The following is a 13404-nucleotide window of genomic DNA, read 5'->3' as shown; positions in this document are numbered from 1 at the left end:
CATGCGTGACGTCATCTACGTGCTACTTTGCATTTTTACATTATTGAACATATCATCCTAACCAGTTGTAATTTCTCAATCATATTCAGTGGGCATAAATTTCAGGTCAAGGTTGAATATCAAGTACCAAAATATTTAGCGTGCACATCTTAGCGTGCACTTACGTGTACGTTAAAATTTTAAAATGCTCAAAATCACTTTCTGACTAAATTAGAGCACGTTTCAGGCCATTTTGAGCATTTCAAAATCTTTTGACATTTTCCACTGCGCACGCACATTTTTATGTACGCAGCATGTAGCTAGAAATTATGTTTTTTTTACATATTTTGGGTTCCTGAGACATTGTTTTCACAAATTTCCATTCTTTTTAGTCGTCTTATGGCCAATAGCAATGCCGTACGTTATGCATGCATTAAACATAGGTAAATACAGTGCAAATATGCTAAAATCAGGCCTATTTTTAATCAGTTATAGCTCCTTTGCATGATCAGTAACCCCCAATTTTTATTACATATTCTGAAAGCAGATGAGTTGTAAATATGATTTTATAGATCATAATGGCTGATCGGACATTGTGACTTCATCACATTGCCATCTAAATTCAATAAATCTGTATAATATCGATGACGTCATTTTCGAAAATACGCATATGAGCGTATCTCGCTTATCCTTGGTCGATCGTCTTCCAACTTTGAGTATGTTATAGCTGAGACAATTCTTTTTTTATATATGTGACTTCTACTGTACTTGATGATGTCATCATGGTCAGAATAAATATTTTTTCAGACCCCCCCCCCCTTCATCTTTCCTTACTCAAAACATTGAAGACTCCATATTCATCTTTACCATTCATCATTTCTGAATCATATTAAATGGGCATACACTTCAGGTCAAGGTTGAATGTCAGGTACCTTAATTTTTCGTTAGCGCGTCTTAACGTGCGCGTACAGTATGCCTGCGTCAATAATTATGCTTATAATTATGCCTATTTTTAATCAGTTATAGCTCCTTAGGATGGAAGGTGCCCCCCCCCCAATTTTTATTACATATTCTAAAAGTAAATGAGTTCTAGATATGATTTTATAGATCATTATGGCTGATTGGACATTGTGACGTCATATTGCCATCTGAATTTAAATAAACTGAATTTTTATTTATGACGTCATTATTTTCTACTCATTACGCTTGACGAGGTTTAATTTTGTGTGCCACTACTGTCCTCAGGCACGTCATAAGGTACTCATACTTGTGCATTAAAATTTGAAAATTGTGAATATCACTTTTCAGATAATTTAAAGCACATTTCAGGTCATTTTCAGCATTCCAAAACTTTCCATAATTTACGCGCCGTACGTTCATTTCCACCCGCACAGCACGTACTGAAGCTGGAAATTTACGTTTTGTTACATATTTTGGGTTTTTGACACTGTATTTATATCAGCAGTCAACTTTTTGTGCCATTACCGTTCTCACAAGCATTAAGACGTGCGCGTACGCATGCGTAAATCTTTTAAAATACTCAAAATTACACTTTTTTAAAAAACTATTTAGAACATATTTTAGCACATAAAACTTTCCAATCAGCACCACGCACGCTTCCTGAGGGTCAAAGTACGGCAGATCACCAAACTCGTCCTCAATGACGAGTTCAAATCTAGTTCCTTCTTCTTTCTTTCTCCCCCTTTCTGTTCGCACGATATCTCAAAATTGCCGCGAGCTACGCACAAGCACACTTCAACGAACATTAATGCGTGCGTGTACGCTTGCCTCAAAATTAATATATTGTTAAAAATCATGCCTATTTTTAATCAGTTATAGCTCCTTTAGAAGAAAAGTGACCCCCTAATTTTTCATATTCTGAAAGCACATGAGTTGTAGATATGATTTTATAGATCATTATGGCTGATCTGACATCAATTTGCCATCTGAATTAAGAAAAAACTGAATTTTTATTTATGACGTTATTTTTATAATCTTTTGAACGTATCTCGCTTATTCTTGATTGATCATCTCCCACCTGTGAGTATGTTATAGCTAAGACAATTCTCTTTCAGATGTGTCCTTTCATTTTTCATTTTGATGACGTCATCATGGTCAAAAGAATTAACTTCTGGACCCCTCTCATCTATCTTTCTTAAAGGGATAGCCTATCCAAATATATTATTTAACTGGTGTAAACTAGCTTATTTGATCAATCATTCAGTACATTGCATCAACATGTAACATATACTGTTTCTGAGAAAATAAAATTTGAACGTTAATTTTACAACAATTGAAGATCACCATTTTGAACTAATGGCAGCTTGCTGATGACGTTATATACGGCCAACGAAATTTTGTGTTTCCCGGTTTATTATGGGACGCGCCGATTGGCTGAGCCATTATGCTAAGCTGATTGGCTGAAACAGTGACACGGTCAAGCGAGGTCGGCTAGACTGTCATCTGACTGCTGTCGCGAGTGTAGTCGCGGGAATAAAGATCGATCAAACAATAAGACACTATCAGCAAAAAAAAAAAATTGTTTACGTGATTGTTTAATTCAACAAAATGGTTTTTTTACAGCTATCGGCTGTACAAATAGATCAAGTTCAGCGAAAAACGTAAGTTTCCATAGGCTACCTATTAACCAACCTCTCTTCTGAAGAAATGGCTTGTAAATTTGAGACGGGACAACCTTGTCGTCAGTAAACATGTTGTTGTCTGTTCCGAGCATTTTTGAGCCCCTGTTTATTCTATATTATTATATTTCTGTATTCAGGTTCAAAGCTATAACCCTCATAAAATGACATAATCAATATAAGGATGATTAAAAACAAAATACTTCAGAAGATCAAACAGTCCAAGGTTTGTAGGGAGCTGCTTAGAACGGATCGAAAGAACAAACTAGCATACTGCGCATGCGGTGTAGGTACTTGATCAGCGGCCGATCTTTTATTATCATCGCAACATGCCTTGCTTTTAATTTCATTTATCGACTTTTAAACAATAAAACCATTACTTTCCTTTTCAGTATACTGTTGTTCAAGCTTATAATTCTCAATAGCCATAATTGTTTTGCATATCAATAACAAATGAGCGCACAGTTCAACTATTTGGGAGTGATCTTCCCACTACATTGCTAATGTTATATAAAATTCAATGAAGCCTTATACGGTCGGACATATATGACGTCACAGAGCTCGAAATATGGCGATTTTCAAGTTAGCACAGGGCTCTGTGCTAACTTGAACTAAAATGTTCTTCTTTTTACATGAGACATTTCTTTATCAATTTTTGACCACTCTGTTTTAAAATTAAAAATTAAATTTATTCTTTTCACAATAAATTAAAAAATAATATGGTTAAAATAAACAATGTTCAAGAAACCATAAACTTTAAAATAAAAGACATGTAGTCTAACCCTGTGAACTTTTACTTTTACAGTAGAATATTGTACATCCTTTCACCATACAACATTTTATAAAGTTACTTTTTTAGTTTTTCAGCTAGTAATATGACTCTTTGTGGTATTTTCATTTTGTCATTAAAATCCAACAGAAATTTCCGTATAAAGACTAAGGTTTCCATAACTCTTTTCTGAAATTCCAAGTTGCAAGCATAGTATATGCCCATCACTGAACTCATTGCATTGGTCAAAGAATTTTTGCCATTAAAATCTCCTTTTCAGCAATTACATAACAACATTTGGGTTGGAATATGTTGCCAACAATAGCAACAAAGAGCTCTCCTGATTTAGCAGAATCATGACTCCAGTGTGCAATCATCCTGTAAATAAAGTACAATAAACAAAATATTTTATTGACAAAAACTAAATTAAAATACATGGGTTAAAACCAGTAAATAACTGGGGAGGATGTGTGTATTTCCTGTATTTTACTTTAAAGATGTATTGTTCCTTGCAAATATGCCAAAACAAAATCACAAAAATTATTTTTTAAATTACTCTGCATTTTGTAGTAACATAAAAACTTGGAACATAGAAATTAGTGTGTTTAACACATGTTTACCCATCATTTTACATCGAAAAAACTAAAGTAACACTGGAAGTGTTTTATTATCTTTATTATAATTATCCAGTGTAAAAATCAGGGTACACATTTTTTAATTAAATAATTTCTGTGCTAAAGTTTATACAGTAATTTGTATGTTACTACAAAATGAGTTAATTTTAGGTCAATTTCAAAATTATTTTTTTAAAATTTTTGTTAAGGGAAAATACATCTTTAAATTTCATATCAACCTTAAGTAGCTGTGCTACTTAAGGTTGATAAAATACAAAATGTACTCACTTTCATTAACGGTGGACCTTCAGCATTCTCTTTTGGATGATTTTGCTTTAAAGTGCTTTCAACTTTCTTTGCTGCCTACTTGGTAGACAAGTATATTTCAGAATTTCTTCTGACAAATTGTCTTTTAATTCTTTCCTTTGCCTCCAATTTAGAGGTCTTTTGTAGTATAGCGCTTCCTTCAAATCTTTACTTTATTGGATAGTTGGTGGAAAATTTTTCTTTGAGGTGATAAGACAGGCGTCCACTGCTGGCTTCCTCCAAGCTCTGATTGTCTTTGTCCAGTGCAGAGTCATCAGAGCTTGTGATTGGACTATCATCATCAAGACTTGAATCTAGGAGCAATGTTGTAGAAATTGTGTTCTGCATACCAGAATCTAACTGTGATGCTGGATCACTAGAACATGTGCTCTGACTATCTAAGAGCAATGTGAAAATCAGAGCCACAGGAATCATTTATCATACTCACAAACGATGAATTGATTGTATTATAATCAACAACTGGTAGACATCGTAATAATGTTCTATTCGGAACTTCCACAACACTAGTTACATCCAGCCAAACATTCCACTCCTTATCAAAATTCTGTATGATGATCTGTTCCTTTTACTCATTTTTTCTTTAATAGTGTTTAAAAAGTCATCTTGTTCATTTACAACAATTATACGTTGACTCTGTTTGTATAGCTATAGCTATAAACAATCAATCAAGCAAATGGCTGGATTTGTTTGCATTACAATATAAAAACATAAACATATTAAAAAGAGGCATTGAACTTAATTGTTAACATTAAGATTACAAAAGAACTAAACAATTTTCTATTAGAAGTTTAGGTGTTAAAAATCTGCTGTAAAAAAATATAAATTCTAAATATCAAAAAGAAAATCCTTAATTACACATTATTAATATACACAATTAATTATTAAATGATCATTGAAATATTATTAATATATTTTATCATTTATTCAAATTACAAGAATAAAATGGTACAAACAGTTTCAATATATGAATATCACAATTATTGTAATTGACAAACAACCCCTCACATGTTGTTGTTATAATTAAAATGTTGAAAAAGAACAAATCTACTGAAATTGTTTATATAAAACTAATGTATTAAGGTAATGTAAAATCATCAAAAAATGAAAAATCGCAGTTAAAAAGTTATTTGCTGTTGAAAAAATATAAATTCTAATTGTTACCCCTCCCCATTTTGAATTTGGATCCACCACTGCAAGGACCACTCCTTCTGTGCAAAGGTCAGGAAAAATCCTGGATCCATGCCTGGTTAGTTTGTACAATATTTATATTCCATGTTAATTGTTTTCGGAATTAGTTCATAATATACAATTTATTTCAGAATAAGTTAATAATATATAATTTATTAATCTACTGTACAATACAGTTTTATACACTACTTTGTTTTGGAAAATTTGGAACATGGTAAAGTCGCTAATTTTAGTTTCCCTAACCATAATGGTAATGACATGCGATTTATTATTTTATAAAATAATTTCAAATCTACCAAATCTGTTTCATTCTCCGCCTAAAAACCCATACTAAAGGTTTGAATAAAAACATGGGCTTTACAAGTGAATACCTGTCTCTTATACACATCTAGATGTGTATAAGAGACAGGTTTAACACATGTTTACCCATCATTTTACATCGAAAAAACTAAAGTAACACTGGAAGTGTTTTATTATCTTTATTATAATTATCCAGTGTAAAAATCAGGGTACACATTTTTTAATTAAATAATTTCTGTGCTAAAGTTTATACAGTAATTTGTATGTTACTACAAAATGAGTTAATTTTAGGTCAATTTCAAAATTATTTTTTTAAAATTTTTGTTAAGGGAAAATACATCTTTAAATTTCATATCAACCTTAAGTAGCTGCTGTCTCTTATACACATCTAGATGTGTATAAGAGACAGCTCGTCCTCAATGGTGAATTAATACTTGCTTTTTAAAAATACACAAATGAATTTGGTCTTAAATCTGTCTTTAAAATTTCTGTATAATTTACTTGAACTGTCACCTGGAAAACACATACACATTCTGTCTAGCCTAAAGAGAAAAAAGAAAATCAAATCGGTGGTAAAAACATGCTACAAATTTTGCTTCGGATCGAGTGTGAATGCAGCTTTATCCAGACAGGCCCATATACAGGTCTGTCTAGTAAATTTTTTTTCATGCCTGTTATACTCATAAGTAAAAAAATGAAAATGTTGGAGCTTTAAATTACAGCCTAGGCTGGGCCTAGTGCGAGTTAGGCTAGGTATAGCAACTGACTGCTGCTTCTGGCACTGTTGGTACATAAAATAGCTTGGCCTCGGCCTCAATTATAAATAGGCCTTGGATATTTTTATTTATTTATTTTGGTATATAATTTACAATTGTCAGCAAATGGCTGAATTTGTTTGCATTACAATATAAAAACATAAACATATTAAAAAGAGGCATTGAACTTAATTAATTGTTAACATTAAGATTACAAAAGAACTAAACAATTTTCTATTAAAAGTTTAGGTGTTAAAAATCTGCTGTAAAAAAACACTAAATATCAAAAAGAAAATCCTTAATTACACATTATTAATATACACAATTAGTTATTAAATTAAATTAAAAAGCCGAATTACTCCCAAAAAGGAAATCAAAGTACACAAAGGAATGGTGTAAAGTCCCAACTGTTTTTTACAGTGTAGAGGTGAAAATGAAAATAGACAGTGAAATTAAAGCCCCATTCCCGGCAAAATTTCACTAAAAACTGACTTTTTTTAGAAAATGTGCATTTGCATTACTCCAATTATTATAAATCATGGAAAAATATTGGCATGAATTTTAGTTTTGCGCAAAAGAATAAAAAAAATGAGAAATACAGACTATTTCTCATAAAATATTACCATTTTCTCGTCGAATTCATCGTTACTAGGCAAATTCAGAGGTTGCATTTAGTGGAATACTCTCGCTTTAATGTATACTTTATACAGTCAATAAAGTGCGCCCTCTCTAATAAGATTAGTTTTTGTACTTCGCATCTCGCACAATGCGGTCGTTCGGTTAGGCTGAGTCAAAATCTCAGTCAGAATCAGTTTTTTAACAAACTTGCAATAATTCCTACGAAATATTATATTCACAAGTGTCAATACTAGCAACGGAAAATATCATGTCGGCCATTTTTATGTGTGATAACAGAACCTAAATCGAGGTGAGGCTAGGCCTAGCCTAGCCTAGCAGCGTTGGATAGGCTAATGTTTTCGGCGCCTACGATATTTCTTCTCACGACCTATCGCAAAATCAACATGAAAAATTCATCCGCATTTATTTTTTGTGTGGAACACAAAAAATCAAATTTCAGTCTTATTTTACATTTTTTTCATTCTTAGGAATGTCTAACTTCAGTTAAACTAGCAATTCCGTATTATATTTATAAATCTTTATAACATTATACAAAAATTAGATTTTTCTTAAAAACTGAAATTTTGCCGGGAATGGGGCTTTAAGCTAAAAATGACAGAGCAGTGAATAATAATTCAAAATTGCATGATTATTACAAATTCAAATAATGCATTTTAATGCATTTCTAATTAATTTAATGGAAATTTAAATGTGATTTAAATTAGGAATCTCAATTTCGTTAGCAGGCGCAGATCCAGACCTTTACACAGTTAAATTAAAATTTAATTTGGTTTGATTTCAGTGGCAGTACCGTGTACTGTACCTTATATTTTGCCAACAAAGAAACGTAGCCAGTGTAATTTGCCAACAGTAAAATTACACTGTCTGTTTTTACTTCCTTTAAAGAAGTCTCAATAATCTGTTCATTTATCTTTTTTAGAAATGCCGTAATTAGCAATATTTGTTTTATAACCCTATGTCACCTGAGCGTTAGGGGTTTCCCCATGCAGTCGTGGATTCAAGGGGAATCCAGCCGGCCCAGGCCTCCGTAAATATTTCAAAATTATTTTTAGATGGAGAAAAATATGAAAATTATATTTAAATCTGAGAGTGCCATTTCCGGCCATCTAGAGGCGACATAATCTTTTCTTACCTCAGCTCCAACCAAAGTGCGGCTGAGGTATCTGTCTGTGAAGGTTCCTCTTTTCTCCCCCTCCCCATTTTGAATTTGGATCCACCACTTCAAGGACCACTCCTTCTGTGCAAAGGTCCTGGTCCTGGATCCATGCCTGGTTAGTTTGTGCAATATTTATATTCCATGTTAATTGTTTTCGGAATTAGTTCATAATATACAATTTATTTCAGAATAAGTTAATAATATATAATTTATTAATCTACTGTACAATACAGTTTTATACCCTACTTTGTTTTGGAAAATTTGGAACATGGTAAAGTCGCTAATTTTAGTTTCCCTAACCATAATGGTAATGACATGCGATTTATTATTTTATAAAATAATTTCAAATCTACCAAATCTGTTTCATTCTCCACCTAAAAACCCATACTAAAGGTTTGAATAAAAACATGGGCTTTACAAGTGAATACACATTCATCAAAAGCTACAGCAGAATGTATAATATATTGTACACTCCATTTAGACTATGCTACAGACTTCATATTAGGTACTTTATACTATATATATATATATATATATATATATATGTGTGTATATATTAAATGCATATATACGAAATTGGCACTGCGGCAGTGCCGATAGTCACTACCGATATACACACATAATATTAAAAATATAATAAATATGTGCTTTATAATCAATATCATACTGAATTTGTTACATTGTCACTTTACATAATAATTACAGTACATACCTTATATTTTTTTTTAAACCTAGGATGTTGAAGTTGGCCATTGCATCAAGGTGCCTGTCAGGTTTGTTATTTAATTTTGATTTCATTTTAAATTACACCCAACAGCGGGTAACTCTCGACTAACAGAATGGAGTAACTATAAAATAAATGTATTAACAGACATCGGTAAGAAAAATCAGACACATAAAAACAACAGACAAAAAAAGAATTATTAATTAAATGTAAAAAAAACAAAAAACAAAGCAAACAATATAATTTAAAAGGCGTTGAGCAAAAAACCTAAAAAATATTTTGGAGAACCTTACAAATTTTATAATAAAAACATAAAAATTGTCAGAAAAAAAATCAATAGAGGTGTCTTTAGAGGATATGTAGTATAGATCAATATTATGATATACAGTAATAATAATAATTATAATAACTAGAGATGCGCTGGATTCGCTCACTTACCCGCTAGTATGTGAACGTTGTGATTATTTCAATTTAAGAAAGAACAATATCATGACCACTAAAAGAAGATAAGTTGCATGGTTTTGAAAGCAGTTTCATATCAACATTAAAATGAGATGAAATAGCAGTATTGTTAATTGGTATAGGGAAATAGCTTGTATTCTCTCCATACCTCTTGTACCCCACTACTTAGAGCCAACCGCTGTGAAAAACTTTTATTAAAATTACTAGCATATACCCATGCTCCGCACGGTGTTAAATGAGTGTAAAAAGTTGGCGAGGCATTTGTTAAATGTTATGGGAAGCTGAGGATGCAATTGTTGAGGATGTTTAGTTAACTTGTCATTATTTTTTTCTTAAGGACCTCTTTGTATAGATAATGTTTTCCGTGAGTGTTTCTGCCGAATTGTCCATTTTGATAATACACCTGACTACAGTACCCTCTTGCATGTGGAAGTGCGACATACCGTAATAACCTGTTAATTCTAACATGTTCGTTGTTTGAATGCGGTGTTGTAGTATTGCCTCTGAATATATATAGCTATGAATGTGTGCATGGAACTGTAACATGCATATTAGATCGAGCCCGTGGCACAATGACGTCACAACAGTTATGAGATTTGGAAGTAATCAGCAAGAAAATGTGTTAATTTCGACAAAAAACACATGTAGAATAACAAAATCGAGTCCTAATAACAGTGAATGTTCGTCCCGTTGGTGGTAGCTACAACATGTGAGAAAATTATAATTACACTTTAAATACTTTAGGACAGCATTCCGCAAACTTTTTACTTCACAGCCTATTTATGATTCTCGGCACCAAGCTGCAGCCCAGCAGTCAAGCCACGCTAGGGACCAACATACCAAATCCTGGCAAGAACTTTTTATCATGAAGACTTCAAATGTATACAATATTTTTACATTATCTGTTCTCTCATTGATAAAATTTCATTGTATACAAATTAAATAATATTTTATTAAATAAATAATACCGTACATTTGTGTTTCAAGCCCCCCCCCCCACAATTGTACATTGTTTTTTTTTTTCTACCATGATTCAACCAAACATCTACCATGATTCAACCAAACACGGTTCAGCCACACACATCATAGCTTTCTCCTTCTTCCAAAAACTTTTACGCACACTCTGTTACCAGTGGTGGTGCCAGAGGGGGCTGGAGGGCTCGATGCCTATCAAATAAGTAATAAAAATTCGCGAATCCACTTGGACGCCCACCGGGGGCCCTAGGCGGCCCCCACTGGCCCAAAGCCAAGTGAGACTCGATTCGCTCCCATATCCTCCCCCCCCCCCCCAGTCGGGGTCTTTAGACCCTTCGTCGGGCAGGTCCTGGTGCCATCACTGTCTGTTACTCTGCAACTTTGAAAGACTACCTTACTATTCAGGTATTATGTTTAGTAATAAAGTATCCACATGGGCATTTGGTTATCAAGTAATGTGTGGTGTTGTTTACTGTAGTGATCTTTCTAGGACAAGTCTTATATTTATTTTTATCTTTAGCTTATGACTCATCCCATCATTCCTCCATACCAGATTTACTCAAATTTACAGGGTTAATAGTAGACGATAACATAGTGTCTAGCTCCCAAGGGGGCATAGACACAAAAACCGCTTATAACTCAAATAGCATGCATCATCTAGCACTTAGCAGCGTGTGCAAGCGATGCTATCGCTGTAAAGATGAAGCGGCTTTATTAAAAACTTTTTCCATGATGAAACGTCTCTTTGATAATTTTTTTCTTCAATGTCCATACAGCTTCGCGGCCCTCCAAAAATGGACCATAGTTTGCGGAACGTTGCTTTAGGAGATATTTGGTGGACAGAGAAAAACACAAAACGAATAACGTTATTTTAGTAGTATAGATTTCGCAGACACTTCGAAAGGAGGGAGTGCCTTTAATGAAAATACTGTACACCTGCATCTTCTTATTGCACATACCTAAGCTAAAGACAAAAAAAAAGCCATATAAATTGTCATTTGTGAACAAAAAGTTTAATAAAAAAAAATCTGTAAAATTAATGTTTTTGTTCTTTTCAGTTATCTTACTTTACATGTTTATAATGCCTTTTGTTTTTTGGGGTTTTTTGTAAAACATTAAAACAATTGAAAACCCCTATGAGTTTATGCATTCACTTCGGTCTGTCTGTTAGTCAAGATTACACAAAATCTAAGAAAAAAATTATTACTTTTTCGAAACAAAGGTCAAGGTCACAGAAATTTGTTTTTCCCCCTGAACTTACTCTCTTGAGTATAAAAGAATATACATAGCCTGTGTATTGTTCAGTATCCAGGCACAGGGCGGAGGTATGCACTGCTCTATTTTCAAATGTTTACATTTTTTTATTTTACAGGTGCAAGGACAAGTTTTGCAGCTAATGCTTTTGTACGGTGCATCTCAAGCTCTGTCACATCTCACATCACCAACTGTGTTACAAGTACTTGCCATGCACAATCACTACCATTTACTAACCAATTTCAAGGGAAACTTCAGCAAACTTGTCATGCAGTTAAGCTCGATGAAATAGATAAATTGTTATCCAGGTTGAGTTTATCACCTGCTGAACTCAAAGCTACTTTGACATTAGTGCTTCCTGGCAAGCAACTTGATATTCAAGTACCTACTGCCATTGTTGAGCCGATTTCTACACCTATATATAAATGTCCTCAAATTGGAATTGTATCTGATGGAATTGACAAGTACCCTTTACTACCAGGCATTAATAGGTTGGAAAAGAAAGCAAAGAACCGGATCACCAATGAAATTCATAGACGGAGACGCAAGATGAATCACCATCAGTACAAAAAATGGCGGAAAAAGATGAAATTTAAGCTGCGACAAATTAAGCAGAAACGCCGTAAGAGAAAACAAAAGAAATGGGAGCGATATTTAGAGGGGTTGAAATTTAAAGGTCTTAGCCAAGAAGAGGGAGAAGCATATTTAAAGGCTCAAGAAGAAAAGTTTAAAATCTACTTGCGTTACCTAGGATTTGAAGGTGATGCTGTTAAAATTGAACGAACGGTGAGGCTGAGAGGAATCCAATATGTACGAAGGCCTAAACGACTTAGTCGTAGAATGAATGATGGAAAATCTGGATTAATTATACCAACACCAATTAGATAAAAAAAAATATAATTGGAATTCATTTAAGTTACAGAAATAAAGTCATGGAACCGTTCAAAATGTTCTTTGAAACCATTGTCTGTAATTTTACGAAATTTATATATTTTCAGATCGGATGACTGCTGTAAAGGAGCAAACCCATTCCTCTATCGCTCCTAGGTGGTGGGGATGCTGCTGGTAACCCCATTTATCACTTATCTGATAATTATCAGAAAGCAGCCATTTTGTTATTTTTCGCCTTGGAAGCAACGTCTCTGATAAGTTTCCGATTAATCATCAGATGAGAATCAGGTAATTTATCGAAAAGAGCTAGCTCCGAATGCAAAAATAAATAACATTTGACCGAGGTCAATTTAAGGTACAGAACATGCAAAGAATACCGTGGTAACAATTCTTTTTTTGAGAACGTTCCTCAGGCAACTAGTAGTTAGTAGGCCTAGTATAAACCACTGAATAGTGAATATTTTTTTGGGGGCTTATTAAATTTTTTTTTTAATCCTTAAACGGCTGCGCTCAACATTAACGGTGCCGCCCAGCTACTCTTAGATTCCGTAAACTCCGTAGACGTGATTGCCTTCTCAACTTTAACGTAAATATATGTTCCGGAGTGCTTCGTCCGGCCCTGTAAGCTGCTTGTGAGTTACGGATTATTTCATTTAGATGATTGCAGATACGATTAATACTGGAAATAGCTACAAGTTTTCTCAGAATAGTTAACACTGATATTGGGCGTAC

At 33.4% G+C, this 13404-nt stretch overlaps 1 protein-coding gene across 4 annotated transcripts in view; it reads left to right on the top strand.

Moving 5' to 3' along the window:
* LOC117116751 (aurora kinase A-interacting protein-like) overlaps window positions 1–12736 on the top strand; it is a 23018-nt gene extending 10282 nt beyond the window's left edge. For 2 of the 4 annotated variants that reach the window (XM_033260846.1, XM_033260847.1), the window contains exons 2-4: window positions 2563–2600; window positions 9102–9139; window positions 11900–12736. In XM_033260846.1, coding sequence (XP_033116737.1) covers window positions 2563–2600; window positions 9102–9139; window positions 11900–12669 — 846 coding nt within the window. In that variant the 3' untranslated portion in view covers window positions 12670–12736. The remainder of the gene's footprint in view (window positions 1–2562; window positions 2601–9101; window positions 9140–11899) is intronic. The other 2 variants (XM_033260848.1, XM_033260849.1) reach the window with 1 other exon arrangement.
* The last annotated feature ends 668 nt before the right edge of the window (window positions 12737–13404 follow it).

Source organism: Anneissia japonica, unplaced genomic scaffold (assembly GCF_011630105.1).
Source record: "Anneissia japonica isolate Jap-2015-1 unplaced genomic scaffold, ASM1163010v1 scaffold287762_len338049_cov154, whole genome shotgun sequence".
In the NCBI taxonomy this organism is placed as follows: Eukaryota; Metazoa; Echinodermata; class Crinoidea; order Comatulida; family Comatulidae; genus Anneissia; species Anneissia japonica.
Note: the sequence above shows the minus strand (reverse complement) of the source record. Positions and strands in the feature narration are given on the sequence as shown.